Below are 21,797 nucleotides of genomic sequence, written 5' to 3' on the forward strand. Positions count from 1 at the left end.
GTATGTATCCAGAAGGCATTGCAAATTTATACTGAGAGGAGTAAATCTTGCAATTGTTGATTTGTCTGTAAGTATTTCATTTGTTGTGTATTATTAAATATGTAACAAAACCAAATTTGAAAACTTTGTGGTCTTCTTTTTTCATACTGTAGGAATAAATGCATGTTATAAAAAATAAAGTTGTTCCTGTGCTTAATCAGTTAATCATCACACCATGAAGATGTCTGAGGAGTGGAGGTACAACTCCACCGTTCTTGACCTTGACACTTGATGGGGGTGAGATTCCCACCTCGTTAGCTAAGTGACACACCTGTTTTCATGAACAGGTTCCTTGATATTTGCCACAAATCAAATGTTTGACTTCTACTTACCATTTCCTGTCTGAAAGGAAGCTCTGATGTCTTGTGGGTTTCTGTTGGAGTTTGCATAATTGAAGTAGAATTTGATGTGCTCTGCTGTTTGAAATGTGCTCTCTTGTGATAAAGCACAAATAGCCCAGCGCACAACTTCATTTCACAAGCTACCACTTTGAAAGAATAGCAAATGATTCAATAGCTTCTACTCTACCTCCACATAGTAGAGAAATTTTGCCCTAACTGCAGTAGTACCATATTGTGGTCAGTCTGGAAGCTAATTGATCACACCATATAGTTGCCAGATTTAAGTTTGTGAATAATTGATTTTATCAACATTTCTTACAGAGTTCAAATGGAACATTTATCAACCAAACTCGAATTTTGCCAGAGCGAGAGATTCCATTGCAAGATGGTGATTTGATTGGCATGGGTGTAAGCGAAATATCCGGCTCGGACTGCTATGTGTTCCGCCTTCTTCAGAGTTTCTTTCAGGTAATGCTTTTTGCTTTATGTTGTTTTGCTGGTTAAATTTTAAATGTGTGATATATTTGTTTGCAGTTTTAAGGATGATATTTCTTGATACAGATGAAGTTATTGTTTTTTATCTATTCAAAAGTAGTTGCTGTAAGGAAGATGAATCATTCTGTTTAACAGACATTGGTAGTTTATGTTCAGTTTAACTCTGTAATAGTTACATAGTTCACATAATAAATGTCGATAAGGGACCCACATATTTCAGCTTAAAGAAGTCATCATTGTGCATATATTTGTCTTGCGGTTGTTAAAGAAAAAGGCATTAACTTTCTGTGCATGGGAAAAAATTGTTTTGCAAGTTAAAAAGTTAGCAAGGTCTGTGTAGAAGTCATAAACCCTACATTCCTTTCCACTGATTGGTAGCTCTACAAATATTGTGCTGTTAATGCCAAATAGGCCTTATAGGCATTGAAAATCAAGAATAAAATCAGATTTATTTCTTGGGCTAGTGTGCTGCATCCATGTGCAAAGGATCATAAGATTGAATTCTTGTGAAGTAAAATTTTTGTTGCTTGCATTTGTAAATATCTTACATATTGTGACATGACGCCTGAAACGCTAAATAGCAGAGCCAGAAGAGACAGCCATCGCTAAGGAACGTCTCGGTAAATGCGTTTCTGCAGCAATTAATACACACGCAACAATAGAAGAATCTTTTGACACCATATTTTCAGTGCAGTCTGCCCAAGGCTGTATAATGAGGTCTTGAGCCCGGCTGTGCCAGGGTGGGACACTCAAATGGTGGACATCCCAGTACCAGCAGTCTGGAAATATTGGGCAAACGAGGTAGCCTTGATGAAATCTGAATGGCACATCATCATGAGTAAGAATCCAGAAGCAGCTTGTGTAGTTCAGCAAGTATAAAAAGTATTTGGTGACATTGAGTACCTCGCTGGATGTACACTGCCCAAAGGGGGGGGGGGGACGGTTCTGAGTGGACCTCTGTTGTGAATAGTGCAGAGGAGAAAGAGAAAACATTTGCAAAGGTTTAGGTGGAAAGCCGCTTTTTAGCATTCTTTACGTCTTGTACACAATAACATTGAATGAACTGAAGTCCATCCAGAAGGTGACTGCACAGGCAGAACAAAGTGGTGTAGTGAACAAAAGCTGAGTGGAATTAGCGGCTCATGATGAAGACTTCCAGGAAGTAAAGAGACCCAGGAGGCTTACCTCTAATAATGGGCTGCGCCATAGCTCAAGCGGTTAGTCGCTAGCTTCCCACTGTGGCGGCCCGGGTTTGATCCCAGGTTTGGTCAAGTGGGATTTGTGGTGGACAAACTGGCACTGGGGCAGGTTTTCTCCGAGTACTTCGGTTTCCCCTGCCAATCTTCATTCCACCAATTGCTCCACAATCACCCTCACCTATCATCTGGGGCTAGTACAATGGGCCAGAAGTGGCCGCAATACAAGGGACTCAGTCCCACCCCACTAGCAATAAAAAAAAGCCTCTAATAATGCCTCACAGACAGCCAGGAAATTGACTAAACCAGTCCCAACATCCACAGTTGTCAAGCTGCAACCAAAAGCAGTGTTGACTCACAATTTCTTCGCACCTCTCAGAACTGCTGACATGTACACAGATATTACTGTCACAGAAAACACCATACCAAGATAGGAAGCTCCCAGAACACCAGGTAGGCTGCCACCAGTAGTGATGACCTCAACCACGAACCTCATTCAACTACAAAGGGACTTAAAAACTATGTCAGAGGAGAGTACATATTTTGAAAGACACAAAGTGAAGCCCACATCATAGCTAAAGAAATGGCAGACCATTCAGCGATGAACTTTGACTTGGGGAAAAATAATTTTCTCTATTTTACCTTCTCCCCAATTTCCAAAAGGCCTATCACCTTCCCCCAGACATGCCAGGGAAGATATTTCCAGCAACATTGAGGTCGTAGTCTTCAACGTCATGAACGTGAGGCATATGACGGCTACTCAGCACACAACGGACAAACCCACATGAACCTCTCCCCCCTGTTCCTTGTTTCCTTAACAAGAAATGTAAAATGTCAAGAGATATTTAATCTGAATAGCCTTAACCATATTATTATTATTATTATTATTAAGGTAGAATCATACAGAGCTCAGACAGGCCTTACACAGTGCTACAACTGCCAAAACTCTAGCCATGACTGGGCCAACTGCAAGCAACTCCCTTGTTGTTTGTGGTGTGGTGGTGGCTACCTGCATAGGAATACCCTAAAGAAACAGATGCAGAATCCATGCCGAGCTGGTGTAGTTGCACCCTAGTAAGAGAGAAACCTTATCCAGCATCGTACTGAGGCGTGAAAGGGGAAGAGCACAGCGGGCTCCCAAGGGGTCCTTTGGGAGGACGTTCTTCTCCAAGTTCACCTCAGCAGAGCAGTCCTGTGCAACTGCACTTTGTAAAGACACACAACACCAGCAACCACAGGCACCACTGACAGATGAGTAGAGGTTTATCCNACCAACAAACCAATTATTAACACTTCAGAGCCCAGCTGTGAAGCGTAGGTCGTAATGGCAGAGTTCCACTGTGGACAGTACTGATGCAGATTTTCTTCTGATTCTATTGTGAAATTGATGATGTCTTAGACATCTTTAAGAGTATGTTGTACTCTGAGTAGACAGTCATGGTAGAAAAGTCCTATATATTCATTGAAGTCAGCAGTATGGCAATTCTGGTTCCAACCATACATTGAAAAGAGAGTCTAGTAACTTTGTAATTATGATATAACAATTTACATCACTGTCTGATGATGACGTGTTTAGATACGGGATACTTAATATTTTATCCAACACTAATTGAAACCTGAGTGTTCTTGGAAACATAAACTGAATACAGTGAATTCCTAATCATCTGGTATCCAAGCATCCAAAATCAATTTCAGCAGGCAACATTTCAAAGAAATTGACCATTTTTATAAAGTTACTCAAAAATAAATTCGCTATCAGCATACGTTTACCTATCATGTGGTATGGCACCTGTCTACCACTAACAGTGCAAACCATCTTACTCCCTCAATCATGTGCCAGTATACTGGAGGCCAGTTGAATTAGTGACTGCATTATGATATATATATCCTAAATTATTCATCCAGCAATCCATTGTGTCACCTATGAAGACTCTCACACAAGAACCAGAACAAAAGTTTGTTGTTTTGACTTTCTGCATGTTTCTATAAGAGTTTTTCTAATGAAACTTGCAGATTAAAGTAAATGGCAAATCACATTCCGCATACATGCCAGACAGTGGGGACTTTACTGTACATGTTTACCATAAAATTATGAGAATTCTAATACCCCTGCACCAGCTGTTTAATGCCTTGAAAGTTGTGGCATCCATCTTTAATTTCATTCTTTGGTTCTGCAGTGTGCTCATGAAAGAAGGCTATGATTGGTTAATGGACGCTCTAATGTAACAGTACTTCATGTTCTTATCTGTGTTGGAAAGAAATATTGAGAACCAGTTTGAAGGAACACACTCAGCTTTTGTGTACTTGTATAACCTTCACATTGTTCAGCTATCGAACATTTCAGCATGGTTTTAAGAATCCAAGATTTTATTAAGGTATGAGACAATAAGGTTTAGAAACACGCAGTCACAGTTACGAATTTGAAACATGTCTTAAAGATGTTTATTTTTCTTTCCAGAAGATTCTACCCCCTACTTTGCCAGATTCAGATACAGATGGAGGTGAAGTGGTAATCATTACGGATTCAGATTCAAAAAGTGGCCCACAGAAAAATGGAGACTCACAGGTAGCGATAGCCAAGAAACGGCATGCTGAGGAGGAACATGTCTTTAGTCCCAAGGTACCAAGGTTGGGAAATGCCACCATGAAGTGGGAAGCATCTTCTGATTTATCCATGACACATTTTGTTACCTTTCCTCACAGTGTGGATAGACAATGGAAACAAATATCTGAAGACCCTGATGACACAAAGAAAGTGAAGCAACCTGAACATAAGCAGAATCCAAGACCACCTGACAAAACATGTATCAAAATAACTCCATCTGAGAGTGAAGAGTTTGTTGTAATTCCAGAATATGAGGAGATTGCATTAAACAACAGTATAAATACTTTGAGTAGATCTGAAACTGTTGTAGCCAGAGCTCATGAACCAAAATTTGTCAGTCCAATTTCTGATGCCCCAAAGTCTAAGTGCGATTCAGTAATTAGAACATTTAAAAATGAATTACAGAGCATGGTAGACCCTGTTCCTTTGCCTTCGGAAGTTATTGAGCGAAGTGAGACAGGAAGTGTGAAAAATGAAAAAGATGGAGTTGTTTTTTCATTTCATGGAAAGAATAAATCTAGGGGTTCAAATTCCAATAATGGAACCATTGGCAGCAGAGAACTTTCTGCAGCCCAGAAATGTCATTCAGAAGAAACTTCTGTCCAGAATAAAGTGTCAGAGAAGAAAAGTGAAAAAGTTTCAGTGTCTTTGCAGGGTATACCTTCAGGAAATAAAATTGTAAAGGTTGAACCATTCAGAAACGCATCGTCCAAGGTAGAAAGTACAAAACATTCAGAGAAGCATACAAAGAAGAAACTGAAAGTCGCTGAACAAAGTTTGGATGGGTCATGTAAATCTAGTGCCAGTTTAGTTTCCAGGGAGTCCAGTATTATATATTGCAAGCAAAATGAATTACATATGACTAGAGATGATAAAATTGGAACAAACACAAAGTCAGATTTATTGAAGAATAATCCATCACCTGCAGTTAGTAGCACTATTATCAGGCATGGAGGTGGAGGAGGGGGTGAAAAAGAAGACGAAGAGGAGGAGGAGGAGGATGCTCAGTTATCTGTTCGGCTTCAAGGAGTTTTGTATGGTGATCGAAACAAAGCCAAGTCTAGCATCCACTGTTGTACCTCTCATGACGGCCCTTCAGAGTCAGTTATTAAATTTGAAGAAAGTTCAGGTATTTTAAAGCGGCCAGTTGTTAGACCTTCATCAACAGAAACACCTCTTGAAGAAGAAGAAGAAGAAGAAGAAGAAGATTATGATGATGATGATGATGAAGATGATGATGGACAGTTGGTGACTAAACAGAAGAGCAAATCACAGAGGCGACGTATCCTTTCTGAAACATCAAGTGATGATGGTGAATTACAGAAGAATCATAAAAGAAAATCAGCTGAACAAACCAAGGTGAAGAACAACTCTTGTCCTTGTCCGCTGAAAGCCCAAAAGACATTATCATCTACCCCAGAAAGTAATACTGATGTTCATGATAAATCCTCTAGGATAAGCAGCACAGAATCTGTAGATGAGATTAAGACACATAACAACAGGCCAGAAACATCAGTCCACTCTGTGGATGATGACAGGGGGGAAGAGATTGCACAGGCCAACAAAATCAGAGTCAGTAATTCAAACTATGTGAAAAGAATGACACTTGATGATCAGTTACTTGCCAGTATTCAGAGAACCAAGGCAGTTGTGAAATTGGAAAGGCTAGATGAGAATGCATTGAAATCAAATGGATTGGTTGTTTCAAAACCCGACACTGAGTCCTTAAATTATACACTTGATGAAGACATAATTGTTATTAGTGATGATGAAGAGTACTTCCCATCATCACAGATATTTGATGACCAGAAGATAGATTTGGAGTTACTTAAAACAGAAGATCAGGATGCAGTTCGTGAAGATCTGTTGTATACTAAAGTTCTTGAAGATGATGATGAAGATGTAGTAGTGTTTGAAGATGATGAATCAAATTTAAATGATGATCAGTGGTTCAGAAGGCTCTCACAGCAAGATCTTGAACCTGAACCAATCTCAGAGTTGCCTCCACAACAACTGAAAGCAGAGAAAGAGAAAAGGGACAGTGGATTAAGAGAAGAGTTCTTGCAGAATGTTGATCTGCTGCAAGCGACAACTGACGGTGAAATGATACAGAAAGAAATGTTACCTGGTGATTTATTGAAAACAGATCAAGTGAAATTGAAATGTGAAGAATCAGTTAAGAAACCAAAACTTAGTGTTAGGGCATTGGTAATTGATCCACCGCCAATGCCACGACGACGGGCTTTTCAGAGAGGCATTTCTGCAGAAGTGGCAATTCGAATGTTCAAGGAGCAAGTAGATGTTTCCCAGCAGCAAGCAAAACCTAGAAACATTGTCAGTGATACCATCAGTAGGAAAGGAAAGAAGGGAGGAAGTAAAAAGAAAATCCGTGTCCAGTCATCCATCTCAGATGAACCGCATTTTCTTACTGCCAATGAAAAGAAGCAAATTTCAGATCAGCGTAAAGAAAAGCTCAAAGCCATCTCTGAAAAGGAAAAAGCTGTCGCAGCAGCTTCAAAGCAACGTTCTATGATGAAGGTGCCTGCAGAAGTAAGAATAAAGGTGACCAACAGAAACAGAGGCGCTTTCTTGACAGAAGAAGCTGAGACCAGAAATATTGTGAAAGCTTCTGAGGCAGCACAACCATCAGTTTTATCCTCTGCAGAAAAGAACTTGCACTTTGATGTAAAGAAAGCCTCCTTATCAAGTAATGTTCCAAAACAAGATAGTGTTAAAGCCAGTGTTTCACAGCCCAAGAAGCGTGACTCACGATTATCCTCTGCCCCAGCAAGAAGCATTAATGATCTTCCACGAATTCCCAAAATATCTGGGCGGCCTTCTACTTCAAAGAGTGTTGATTTAGAGGTGCCTTCTTGTAGGGCTGAGGTGGTGACTGATCCTGTAGTAGTGGACAAACTTCCAATGCTTACAAGTGCTTTTTCTGCCCTTTCTATTTTAAAAACATCGGCACCCACTAGCTACACAAAAGTGAAAAAAAGTGTGTGTTTCAAGAAAGATAGTGAAATGGTTGAGATACGTGTCATACCTGTGGAAGAAGGTTCGCGCCTTCGACCGGTTGCCCACAAGAAAGACGCTCCAACCCCAAGAGGTGTCTTCAATATCCAGTTACAACAAAAGAGACCAGATATGGATGAAGTTCTATATGATATTCTGTGCTGGAATCCTAAGTGGCTAGAGGTGAGCTGTAAATACATTTGGCATGTCCAAGATGGACTTTTCATTTCTAGAGAAAAATTTGGAACAATTTTGAGAATCAAGATGGGAATGAAAATTTTCTCTGCTACACCAATTTTTGCACTGTGATCACAGTTTATAACACTAGCCATATTTTTGCAGTATGGAAGTAAACACAGGGAAAACTAAGTATATGTTGCTGTCTCATCACCAAAACGCAGAGCAAAATAATGACATAAAGATAGGAAACAGATGTTTTGAAAATATGGCACAGTTCAGATATTTGGGAACGATGGTAACAAATCAAAACCTGATTCAGGAGGAAATTAAGAGGAGATTGAACTCAGGTAATGCTTGCTACCATTCAGTCCAGAACCTTTTGTCTTCTCTTCTGCTGTCCAAAAACATAGAAATTAGAATACACAAAACTATAAGTTTGCCTGTGGTTCTGTATGGGTGTCAAACTTGGTCTCTGACATTAAGGGAGGAACATAGACCGAGGGTGTTTGAGAACAGGGTGTTGAGGAGAATATTTGGACTGAAGAGAGGTGAAATGACAGGAGGTTAGAGAAAACTACATAGCTTCATAACTTCATAATAATTAGATTGAAGAAATCTAGGAGGAGGTGGGCAGGGCATATAGCACGAATGGGGGAGAAGAGGAATGCATGTAGGATATCGATGGTAAAGCCAGAAGGAAAGAGACCACTGGGAAGACCAAGGCGGAGGTGGTTGGACAATATTAAATTGGATCTTAGAGAGATATAATGGGATGGTATGGATTGGATTGATCTAGCTCAAAATAGGGACCAGTGGAGGGCTCTTGTGAACACGGTAATGAACCTTCGGGTTCCATAAAATGCTGGGAAATTCTTGAGTAGCTGCAGATTTGGCTTCTCCTCAAGAAGGGCTCAGCTCCATAAGTAAGTAAGTCAGCCATATTTTTACAGTGCAGTAATATGTATTCCTGTTGATATTAGGGCCTTCTTTGCTTAACAAACTCGTAAATTATTGTATTAAAGAAATATGTTTAAAGGTCATGTCTTGTCGAAGGAGGAGGAGGCAGATTTTAGTGATAACTTGATGCATTGCCAACCATGAGCATTGTGATGGATCAGATAGTTCGCCTGATTTTGTGCAAAGCAAAAATAATTATCTGAAATTTCTCAAGAATCTGAGACTGAAAGATCGATATAGATAATATCATATCCTGTCAACACAACACCATTTTGAAGAGGGAGAGTTTGCTGTCTGGGATGACGTGTTTTGATATATGTGTGACATCTTCAGATCTGGTTTTTTGAGTACAATTTTTGTGCTTAGCATAAATTTCCGGGTGAACCAAGTGAACCCACTGGTGTGTTGTACACTTTACACACATGTTCCAAAACTCTACTTGCTGGAAATAGTGTTGTGTTGGTAGGAATATAATAAACATATGCAGTAATTTACACAACAAGATGCAGCAATATATGAATGAAAGATCAGTATTAGAACAGAGATTTATTTTCTCAACTCAGTCTTGAAACTTAAAGACTCACAAATGCTTGAATTATATTAATTCCCAAAGAATTAAAATAGAGTTTGAATAGGAGGCATTGCTGCTTATATTCACTTTCTTTATACCAATACCTTATCAGCAAGAGCAGTGTGCTATGTGTGCACTCAGTGAAAGCATCCTAGTGCTTTACAAGCATTCCCGTACTTCATGGTAGAAAAGTTGCACAATCAATGAGAGAGAGAGAATTTTAGTTTGAATAGTATCTCTCCCAAGTAATACTTTTATTTTTTTGCTAGTGGGGTGGGACTAAGTCCCTTGTACTGCGGCCACTTCTGGCCTATTGTACCAGCCCCAGATGATAGGTGAGGGTGATTGTGGAGCAATTGGTGGAATGAAGATTGGCAAGGGGAAACCAAAGTGCTCAGAGAAAAGCTGCCCCAATTCCACTTTGTCCACCACAAATCTCACTTGACCAGACCCGGGATCGAACCCTGGAAGCCAGCGACTAACCGCTTGAGCTATGCTGCCGCCTAAGTAACACATTACATTGACATAAGTTATGTAATAGGTCATGAGAGAGAGAGAGAGAGAGCAGTCTTTTACTTTTGCTTCTTTGCCTTCTGTGAGCACTCATAATATTTTGATGTGAATATGCATAGTGTAGTGTATTTTTTTGGTTAGCTGAGTGGTTTTGGAATGTTGCTTGCCTGTATGCATCACAGCCTAAGATTCCAGACTTCCAAACTCTTCCCACAGCTTCAATAATTTCAGTGTGGCTCATATTTCATATCTGTGTTTGAATGATCCTGAAATCTACCTTGTAATAAGCTATAGTTATGAGGTAAAAAGAGGCAGTGCAGTTGGATGTGGAGCACAGTTGAGTGCACTGGGCAGCAAAGTGCATCTTTCACGTGTGGTGAAAAAGCATGTGACATGGGAAGCAAGCAGCAGGTTCCGAACTGTTAGGCACAAACTAGTGAATGTAAGAACAGAATAGTGCAAGAGCATGCATCTGTAGCGGTAGTAAACTAAAACAAAATTGACATCAAGATTGTGACAAACCAAATAACTGTTGAGGTAAAGTTGTCCCTGGACTTACTAAATTAAGCATGAAGCCATGAAGATGTTTGGGGGAGTGGTTGTAGTAGCTCAACCGATCTTGACCTCGGTACTAGGTGGATGTAAGTGGTCATTTTCACGCCCTGGCCGCTTTACCCCTTGGGAAAGAACCCCCAGTGATCATCATGTAGGAGGCTGGGTGGGCCGTAGAGCTGGTCTGGCCACTGTGGGTTAGAGAAAAATCTCTTTTTCCCTGCCAGGAATGAAACCCTGCCATCCAGCCCATAACCCATCAGTATTAACAGCTGATCTGTCCTGATTCCTCAAGTAAATCTTCCAGAATAAGACAAATGTTACTATGTATAATGGAGTCACTTTATAATTGACTATTTGTGTGTGTTAATCATTGGAGCTGGCCTTAACCATCAGCCTCAATAGGCTAAGATTGGAGCTCAACATTCATTTATAGGACCTGAACCAGCCTATGGCATCTCTATAGGAGTTGCCAGAAAGGCAATCAGGGACTGGACAGATATGAAGCACAAGAAATACTGGGGATCCTTGACTGGACTCAGGCAAGCAAAGGGACTCATAACAGGACCCTCGGCTAAAAGAGCGAAGGAACTATTGAACAAGAACCAGCTAGGATGGGTGGTGGGACTACTTACAGGACGCTGTCACCCTAAAGGACATCTCTTCAAACTGGGACTGAGTGATAGTCCTACTTGTGAAGAGTGTCAAGAAGAAAATGAAACAGCCATACACATCCTGTGTGAATGTGAGGCCATAGCTTATTTCAGATTATGTCACTTGGGTCAGTACTTTATGGAACCAAGTGACTATTTCGACGTCCCCACGTACAAAATCCTACGCTTCATTCGAAGTGCAGGATTGCTGAGGGATAATCAAAAGGGGAAGCACAATAGATCACTGTAGGTCGTGGTGCAAGGGCCGAGAAGTCCCACCCCTTATACATTCATTCTTCATTCATAACCATCAGCCTCGATGCATCATTCGATAATGTGTAGGACTCAAGGTTAACATGGGAGAAAAGAGGGGGCATTAGTAATGAAAAAACTTCTATAAAACATTATGAAACTTCCCACTGAATTCTCAGGGGGTGATACATAGTGTTCTGAACCAAATGACCATTGTAGCTGGTCATTCTGTGCCACTGACCGTCTGCATGATACAGAACTGTTGGTGAGATTATATATTGCTTACTTCTTTTTAACTGGACAGTCGGTAGACCCTTGCAGTCAGATGAGCTGTGTAGAATCAAAGCTTATCACAAAGAATTTATCTTCGTTGTTAAATATTTTTAATCAATACATGTATCAACATAGTGGGTGTGAAAATACCTCCAAATGTTTAAAATTCATCTGTACATGTGTTTTAGTTACTGTAAACTCTTTTAAGATTCAGACCTGATGTTTGGTGAGATTTAGTGGTATGTTACCATGGCATTCCTAGCACTCATGCATATGAAGTAGTATGTAGTACTGAGAGTAAGTGGGGGGGGGGGNGACATTATATCTAAATCCCAGTAATAAGTTTTAATGTGTAAGTATAATACATGTTAGATTTCAGATTCCCACAACAGTGACTGAAGTACAGTATGTGCCAAAACTTACAGTACTGAAATGAAAAGACGAACAATATTACCTTGTTGTCGTCTGTGAGTTTATTTCTCCTGACAGAAACTAACATACACACCATTAGCATGTTGATTTACCACAGTATGGGTAACGTAAGTTTTCGAAGTGTGCACCGCCTGACTGTAGACAGTGTTCATATTGTTCATGCAGATTCTCAATCATATCCCAGAACAAAGGTTGCTGCAGACTCCTGCAAAAGGAGACAATTTGCTCATGTAATGCAGACACAGTTCTTGCTGGATCTTCACAGTTGAACACACTCTTCTTTAACATTCCCCACAAGTAGGCATCAGGTGGTGTAAGACTGGGGGAATGGGACGGGTATGGGAAGTGAGTACCACCTGAAATGATTGGCCCTGGAAAGTTTTCCTGCAGCATGTCTAGAGATTCTCGAGCGGTATGGCTGGTTGCCCTGTCCTGTTGATACCACTGTCTATTCATGTGAAGGCCACTTGCATGACAGAACCTTCTCAAATTCTGAAGAAATGGTCCAATCACCATGTCCCTGTAGCATTCTTGGGTGACGGTAAGAGCATTGCCTTCCTCATCCTCAATGGTCGACCAGACTTCCCCTTCTGTTGGCACAGTACAGCGAAATTTAGTAACAATAGACAGTATAACTGTGTTACTTGGTGCAATCTTATTAAATCTCTTTTGGAATTGTTCTGTCACCTTTTTCAAACTCAGTCCCTCTTCACAGCCACTTCTGTATGAGCGGAAATAATACTCAACTATGAATACGTTTTCCTCTGTCGAGGGAGCTTTCTCACAGTCAGTGAGTTCTGAGGACCAAACATTTCCATCTCTTGATTCCATGGAGGAATATTTCATGAGCACTCAGCACTGAACTGCTTCACGCTTCCTCCCACAGTCATCAGTCAGACCATGGTGCATACCCATTCCTGTTCCTGGTGGAGAGGTGAATGTTGTGATGCAATCCATACCCGAAAGAATGCTCATAAGCACAAGTCTTAAGTGTGTCATGTATGAAACCAAGCTCACATCATGGGAGACTGCTTCTGGTCTCGCAGTCTCCCCGTTCAAGTGTTGTCCGGAGAAAAATACTGCTATATCAGGAGGATACAACTGCACTTCTATACCTGGCATATCATTGCAAAGTAATGCCATCGCATCCAAGGCAGACATTGTTAACACGCTTGGCACCTACTTTACCTCAGAGTTTTTAGCTCCCACAATTACGATCCTTCTTTTAAACTGTTGAAAGAAACTACAAAAACATTGTCACTTAACTTCACTTCCCGGCTCAGAGCTGCGTAATGCAGAATTTTGCATAGATGAACTGCCCTGTTGCAGGGTTCCATTTGTATATGTAACTAAATGCTCTCTCACCTTCCACCCAGAGGCAGGGAGTTTCTGCTGTTCATATACAACTGTGTAAAACAGTAGATGATCAGACACAAAAATTTAGGATTTTGAGAGAAATATTGATGTGATTTAGTAGAGGTCCATTTATGTAGCAACTCTGAAATGCCAGTAGTTTTGTATGTATGAACATAACATTGCAAAATGTATGTACAGGAGCAGAAGAACAAGGCCCCTGGACATCCACCTCCTGTGCATCGAGACAAACTGTGGCCTATGCCATCATCGTTTGTCTCATATAAGGACTACTTAAGGGTTCTCACACCTCTTCATCTTCTTGAGTTGTGGTCCAGTATCACCAATGAAAGTGAAAGCAATCCATCTCACCCCAGGTCAGTTTAGGTGTTTTCTCTTTTAATCTGTATTCTGTGTATGCTTGAATTACTGAAGTATGGTGAACTCCCTTTACATTGATTTGCTGTGGATTAATGTTGTGTCACCTGAGTATGGAAATTGTTTATAAAGGGATCTGATAAAAGTGTGTTATATAGACAGTGTCACGTAACTTCGAACAAGGCCCCACATTCATAGTCAAATCCCGCGCATAGCTTGTGGTGGGAGGAGTTTCTTAACACTCGTTCTTTGACTGGCCGCCTGTCACGTCACACACCCTCCATCCCCTTGTCTGAAATTTTTTCTTCTGTGCATCCAAGGTTACTCTTGGCCTTGTTCGAAGTTACGTGACACTTGCACTGGTGAACTTCTATGAATCTGCATGGATTCACACCCCATTCTTCATAGCCACCACTGTGAGAACATCAAGTATCACGTGTATGTTCTTTGTAGGAGACAAGACAATAAAAGTTTGAGTTGAGTGATAGCACCAGTTCCCCATATTTAGTGTACACTTTAAGTTTATCATGAATGTAATGTTATGTTTATTGTGTTTTGTGAGAAGTTATTGTCAGTTTGTCAGTAGCCACTTAGTATCATGATCTAGGCCTTGTCCAGTCCACCACTGTATACTACTGCAGTATTCTCCTTTTGCATTCACAAACTTGCATCTCGCACCACGTGACTGCTGCACACTGCTTCCAATCCCACAGTCACAATCAACTCACCTGCCACCGCACTCAGGCTCAGACTGACTCTTCATGATAGCTCTTTTACATATGTCATCTTTGTAGAATGGTTCCGCACGTTTGTGAGTGTACTCAGCTCTTCATATTGCTAGAGCAGCTGGGGCAGCAATGCCCATGCATACACTCCCACCTCCTCACTCACATGACAACTTTCCAAAACTAGAGCACTTCCGTGTGAATAAAATAGGGGCTGACTTACTCTACATCCTTTTGCTTCATACAGGTTGTTTTCAGTGTCGTAGAGGCACTTCCGTTATATATCCTTTATGTTACAGGAAAGCTCCTGTGGTTGTTGGAATAGATCAGGTTGATGCAGTTCCCCGTCTCACTTCCAATAAGAAGCCATTTATGCACATAACCTGCCATGGTAAGACAACTTTATGTAATATATTCAGCACTAAACTTTCAGAGCAAGTAGATTACAGTAAACAGGCATGTGTGGGGAATTTGATTTGCTAGTTGCATAAGAAATGGCCATTGCAGAAACCAAGAGATAACAGCACATTGATGGGTGAAAGATTTCAGATGTATGTACTGTAGCAATCACAAATTTGACTAGTCTCTAATGGCATCTCTTGGAGGGAGGACGATTAGCAGTGCTGAGTGGTGGCATGATGGGTGAATGTATTCACATCACAAATTTAATATTTAAAATTTAGCAATATATATGACGAATATATATTTTAGTTATTTTAGTATAAAGACAACAAGGCATGCAATGCAGTAGTTCGACGTACATCGAAAAGCACCTGAAGATGGCACTTTAGTGCTGAAACATGTAGTGCAAGAGAGAAGAGTAAGGTGAATAAATGTATGCACTGTAAGACGGTCAGAATAAATCATGGACATGAATCAGTGCAACAGGACGCTAAAATATAACATTATTCACATCACAACTTTATTCAAATTTTCCTTGAAAATTTTGCCAGTTTCTTGAGACTCCTGGATGCTTGGATACCAGATAACCGATAATTTGCTTGCTAATATTCAGAGGAGATAAGATGAGAAGTATTTGGAGTCTGGTAAGTTAATCATTGAGGCAGTTGCAGGATGACTGTTCAAGTGACTAAGCTGCCATTGAAGCATAAGCTAAATAAGATAGGCATGATTTGCCTTGTGAAGTCTAGACTGACAGAAGACATATATTGTAAGGGGAAAATTTTTCAATATTATGCTCTGTGTGCGATATGTACACTTGACAAAGGCCAAGCATATCCATAAGAGACAAACTCATTCTCTCGTCAGAGAAGAGGGCTATGACCATAAGTGTTCAGTTGCACAAAATAAAAGTTCTGGGAAGAGCTAATAGCCTACTTCCCTTTGATATGATGTGGAACACACAGAAAATGACATATCCAACGAATCTTGTATTGCATGTGTAGTTATCATTGTGGTGAGGAATTTATGAATTATGCCACCGAGATGGGCCAATATGTATACCAAGTTTCATAAAGATTGGTTCAGGCATTCAAAAGTTGATTTGGAGAGGGGGGATATGCAGCCTGGTGGTCTCATAGGCCTACTTTCTTCTTCTTCTTCTTTCTGCTTTTTTCCTCCCCCCCCCCAAAAAAAATAGGGAGAGTGGGTTATAAACACTGGTCATGAACGTTACGAGGCTTGATGCCAAGCTGAACTTATATAACTCTTCCAGAGTATGGTTGCAGTACAGTATTGTTTACAGATTACCCTCAATCATCTGTCACACTGGGCTAAATTAAATTAATTTACCTTCTACACAGCAAGGACCCAGCGTATACACAGCACATGACTGGGAGGTTTACATCTTCCTTTGGATCAGTTCCTCTTCTCTGCAGCAGAGACCCAGTGTGTACACGTCACATGATTGAGGGTTTACATCCTCCCATGGATTCGTTCCTCTTCTCTGCAGCAGAGACCCAGTGTGTACACGTCACATGATTGGCGTTTACATCCTCCCATGGATCCGTTCCTCTTCTCTGCAGCAAAGACCCAGTGTATACACATCACATGATTGGGGGTTTACATCATCCCATGGATCCGTTCCTCCTCTCTGCAGCAAAGACCCAGTGTATACACATCACATGATTGTGGGTTTACATCATCCCATGGATCTGTTCCTCTTCTCTGCAGCAAAGACCCAGTGTATACACATCACATGATTGTGGGTTTACATCCTCCCATGGATCCATTCCTCTTCTCTGCAGCAAAGACCCAGTGTATACTCATCACATGATTGTGGGTTTACATCATCCCATGGATCCGTTCCTCCTCTCTGCAGCAAAGACCCAGTGTATACACATCACATGATTGTGGGTTTACATCATCCCATGGATCTGTTCCTCTTCTCTGCAGCAAAGACCCAGTGTATACACATCACATGATTGTGGGTTTACATCCTCCTGTGCTTCTGTTCCTCAACAACAGAACTCTGCCATTTGCTCCAGCTGTAAAGTGTCGGCATATTCTTCTTGACTGCAGACTCTCATGGTAACTGCACGTATGATGGTTCTGTGTTCAGTGCAAATGGTCACTTAACATTTTAATAGTTTTTATCTAGTATATCTTGGGGTGGAGACCAGATGGTTATGCTTTGACTTTACTGTGCCCTGATCTGCTCAAAGGTGGATTCTGGTAGCTGTGTTTATGGATTTGAAATGAAGTCTAAACTGTTCATCCCAGACAGTGGTCACACCTCTGGGATTTGTTTTGTCACTGGCACCTTCCACTCTGCCCTCTGGTGTCTTTATGTGGAATCTGGAGAACCTTCACTCTCCCTGCAGAGAAATCTCCTTCTCTGTCTGCAGTTACATGGCAGAGCTGTCAACACAGCTCACTTATCACTTGTCATATAGTGTGGGTCTTTCACCCAACACACAAGAGGTGAGAGTTAAATACCAGGGCCCCACATCCTGTAGGTGTATGATGTCACCACCTCCTTGAGCATTTTTATATCCACTTACTCTGTATTGTTCCTTGTAGACTCTTATCTTATACATACATCTTGCGTTTTTCAATTCGTCAGATATGTGAAAGGCAAAATATCTGCTCATACTTATCATCACTTCTCTGCTGGGCTCATCTCTGCTTGTCCTCACTACACAGTGGTTTATAATGATGGAGTGTTTGTTCAGGGATCAACTGGATGTACCTTCAGACATGAGCAGGTTTTCAGATGCCACGTCCACAGCTTTGAAAGCTTGTATACAGCTGAAGTTTATGCCAGCTTCAGTAACAATCTCAGCAGTCTTACCTCCTTACCTCCCCAAGTGCTCTGCAGAGGCTGCAAGGGCACATGCTTGACGAGCTGATTGTTTTGAATTTTCTGCAGATATTTCACCTCCATGAGGCATAGAATTCAGTTGTTGCCTACCAGGCAGCACAAGTCTGCTAGGGAATGAGGCCACTTATGATTCTACCAAAGAAGGTGCTCTGGTCAGAAGTCTAGCATCAGACCAAGCCGTAGATGTTAGCGCCTATCTTCACCACACCGTCTTGTCATCATGGCAAGATGAATGGACATGGTGGACAACAAATTACCAATGGTGAAACTGACTGTGCAAGCCTGGCACTTCTACAGCTCCAGCAGGGCTGAAGAGGTTATGTCATGCACCTTTGTATTGGTCACGGTCATTTTATACACCTAGTTGTATCCACTGTGACATCTCCATACCATTCTACACATTGTGTAGGAATGCCCACTTTATAATAAAGAACCAAAAACATTCCGCCTTTTTGGCGTGTTGCCTGACGTTCTAGGTGGTGTTCACAGTTTTATTTAGTTCATTTTGTTTTATCTTAATTTTGAGCCATTTTATATCTATTTTAAGGTTTTTACAGGCCTGTATGCAGCCTGAATTACGGGCTTCTTAGACCTTTACCATCTTCCACTATTCTAAAAACCTAAAGAACCCAAACAACATTTCAGAAACTGTTTCCATCCTCAGATGAGGGGGCAGAAGAAACATACTCTGTTGCGTCCCTTAGAAAGAGCTAATCTCAATTACTGGACAGCCTGTCTCATTATAACTACAGCTGTATAAACACCTGAGACCAGGCTAAGTCAAAGGAAGATAACAATAAAAACTTGGTAAAGCATGCATAGACCTGAAACTAAGATAGAAAGGGAAGTGAGATTTTATGCAGCAAACCAGATCTGTTAACACTAGTGCATAGGATTAAATGGAGTGTGTTGTGAAACCATTTTGTGCCTTCTGCTAGCACTACCTGTGGAGTAAAAACTGAACACTTGGGACTGAAATCCTATGGAAAGCCAATGTAGAATGTGTTGGAACATACTGACTCTCCGTGTGAGCTCCTAACCCCATTACTGATAAGGGGGATACAGATAGGGGGCATGTCAGCTGGGTTTTCTGATCGGATTCATGTGGGCTGATTTCTTGTATTTCTTATACCTGCTATTACTTTCAGTTTTGAAAATCCTAGCCTACCCTGTGACCCTCTTCATAGACATGTTGAGCTAATTTTGATTTTTCTAGAATATACTCTTTGAAGCTGTGCCTGTGTTCTGCCTATTTCGCCAATGTAGCTCCTGCCACATTCACAGGGAATGCTATAGACATTCTGTGCTCTCTGCTTGCATATCTCATGAGTGACCTCCTAAGAGTGTGTTTAGTTTTGAAGATCATTCTAATGTTATGTCGATACCCAGTGCTTTGTTCTGAAACACCCTTGACATATGGGATATACACAGCTCAGATGCTTTTCCTCTTTATTCATATGACTGATACTCCTGAAATTAATAACTGAGGCAGTGAAATGTTGGGAATAGCCATTGAGCTGAAGATTACATCTTGGGTTACTAATTTCGTTAAACATATTTTGGTCTTGGAATTTGATAGAAGCTCTATTGTGAAGAGCATTAATTAAACCTCTTCTCACACATTGTGAATGGTTAGATTTAAAGCTGAGGTATTGGCCAGTGTGGGTGGGATTTCTGTCAACTTTTGTGGCCAGAACATGCAAAGGAATCGCAGTGTCTGACTCCATTTCCATAGTGAACTGGATGGAAAGCCTTAAACTGTTGAAGTGGCTGAGGAAATCCTGTAACTGCTGTGGGCCATGAGCCCAGACCACAAATGTGTCATCAACATACTGGAGCCACAGTGATGGTTTGTGTTATGCCACATAGTAGTGCATGAATGTATGCACGCACCCACACACACAACACACATGCGCATGAATGCGCATTTGCATTTAAAGTATCGTACACCTGCTTGTCTTTCATTATCATGAACACAGGTGACTTTGTAGGAAAAAAAAAAATTGGTTTTTAGTTCCTACAAAAATAAGTGATTTGTTCATATCATTCTGCATAACAAGCTTGTCTCAAGCTACCTGTGGAGAGATGTCGTTAGCTAACATGAGCACCACATCAGGGATACAACGCTTCTCCCAAACACAAGAAAAGTGAACAAGGAGAAAAATGCAGTCACGTGCCCACAAACCAACAAACTCATACTACATTAGTACAACATAGGGAAAACCCAAAAGAAATACACTGGCAGAAGAGGTACACACAACCGCTACACCCAGATAAAAACATAAGAACTATTAATATTTAATCTTAAAGGTAAACACACACTTCATATATATTAGCATTACATATTGCTAAAAAAGGAGCATTCCAATATGTAAACATTGGCCAGTGTAGGAATACTAGCAGACGAATACCGGTGTATGTAATGAAGTCAAATACCTGATGATGGCTTAAATATGTTGCAAAAAGACAATGAATGTATGTTGTATCCATATTTCTTATTGTGGTAACTGAACAAAATAAAGTAACATCAGCTTTGATCTGACTCTTTCTTCATGACAGTATCCAATGAAGTCTTCTTGTGTGATCATTTGGATTTCAGTGTTTTGTAGATGTGATACTGTCTGGGCTCAGACAGGCAAACACTCTGTGCAAAAGTAAAGTATGTGTACACAACAATCATTGCATAAACGCTTGATGATGGGGACAGAAACGGTCTCAGGAACATCAAGTACCAGCTCCACATTGACATTGACCTAAGAAGACTTCACTGTTTCAGTTTCCTTTATCTGTAATATGTTATGATTTTCCGGAAGCACAAACTGCACAGTGTCAGTGCACTAATGGTAAAAATAAATGTTCATCTCTCAAAATTAAAAAGCTAGGATTGCCCAAAATGGAGAAAATGAGAATATCACTGGAGGTTTTGATGTGCTCTTATGATTGGCTTAACAAAAACTACTTTCTATTGAAAAATTATTTATAACAAGTCAGTGTGTGTAGATTTAAGACAGAAAATGTTTTTCTTAGATTGTTTAATCACATTCCCTAAGTAGTTACTTTTCTTCATCGCTTATCTGATGTTCTGTAAATATAAGTACTTCGGTCAAGAAATGTGTCTGGTAAGCACAGTTGATGATTGTCCACCTCAGATTATGGAATGTTTGCACCAGTAGTATTACTAGTAGGTAAACACATTCATGTAGGTCTGTGTTTTATAACCCTTTGTAGCATAAATTTCCTGTAAATTATATTTAAAAATTCAGCTCCTGCCTTGCCAGGAAACGCACTCCGTGTCCATTAAATAGACCAAGGGTCTCCAAACTACGGCCCACGGGCCAAATGCGGCCTGCGATGTGATTTTATCCGGCCCGCGAAAAAATTGTGCAGAAATGCGCAAATTGAACTTATTTCCAATGAGTACTGGTAAGAAAAATACTTGTTCATAGATTTCAAATCCAAATTGTGTTTAAAATGTACTGATATTCCATTTTATTCACAATTTTACTAATTCTGGACCGTATACTGCACGGCATTTCTTCGTACTTGTTCGGCCTCGATCGGCAGTGTCACTTTGCGGCAATGTAGGTAGCGCAAGCAGTTCATTACTAGCCGTCTTGTGCACAAGGCTTCTTGCAGTGGTGCAGTGTAATTGTAACAGATCATCATCACCGCCGGTGTCGTACTTATTACCATTTTTGTATTAAAGGCAACTTATGCGCAGTTTTGCTCAGAGCAAAGTTGATACTTCTGGAAAGCCAAGTGAAAAATTGTAACTTTGTTCATATGCTATACTGTGCAGAGCTGCATAAAAAGGGTGAAGCTGAATTTCCTTCCTCGTTTGCAAATTTAGTCATTTCAGATTTGAAAGAACAATTTCAGAAACAATTTACTGATTTGGATGCCAGTGCTCAGGAAATTAGATTGTTTCAAAATCCGCTTGACTGTGATGCTGCAGATGTCCCAAGTCAAATTCAAATGGAAATT

At 40.6% G+C, this 21,797-nt stretch overlaps 1 protein-coding gene across 4 annotated transcripts in view; it reads left to right on the forward strand.

Annotated features, from left to right (window-relative positions):
• Positions 1-6: 6 nt before the first annotated feature.
• The window catches only part of LOC111865630 (probable helicase senataxin), a 66,714-nt gene continuing 44,923 nt past the window's right edge, over positions 7-21,797 (forward strand). For 2 of the 4 annotated variants that reach the window (XM_023853807.2, XM_023853809.2), the window contains exons 1-5: positions 7-67; positions 702-848; positions 4,530-7,874; positions 13,629-13,804; positions 14,830-14,921. In XM_023853807.2, coding sequence (XP_023709575.1) covers positions 783-848; positions 4,530-7,874; positions 13,629-13,804; positions 14,830-14,921 — 3,679 coding nt within the window. In that variant the 5' untranslated portion in view covers positions 7-67; positions 702-782. Of the gene's footprint in view, positions 68-701; positions 849-4,313; positions 4,447-4,529; positions 7,875-13,628; positions 13,805-14,829; positions 14,922-21,797 lie in introns of those variants that run through there. The other 2 variants (XM_023853808.2, XM_033751895.1) reach the window with 2 other exon arrangements.

This window comes from Cryptotermes secundus, unplaced genomic scaffold (assembly GCF_002891405.2).
Source record: "Cryptotermes secundus unplaced genomic scaffold, Csec_1.0 scaffold2482, whole genome shotgun sequence".
Classification (NCBI taxonomy): Eukaryota; Metazoa; Arthropoda; class Insecta; order Blattodea; family Kalotermitidae; genus Cryptotermes; species Cryptotermes secundus.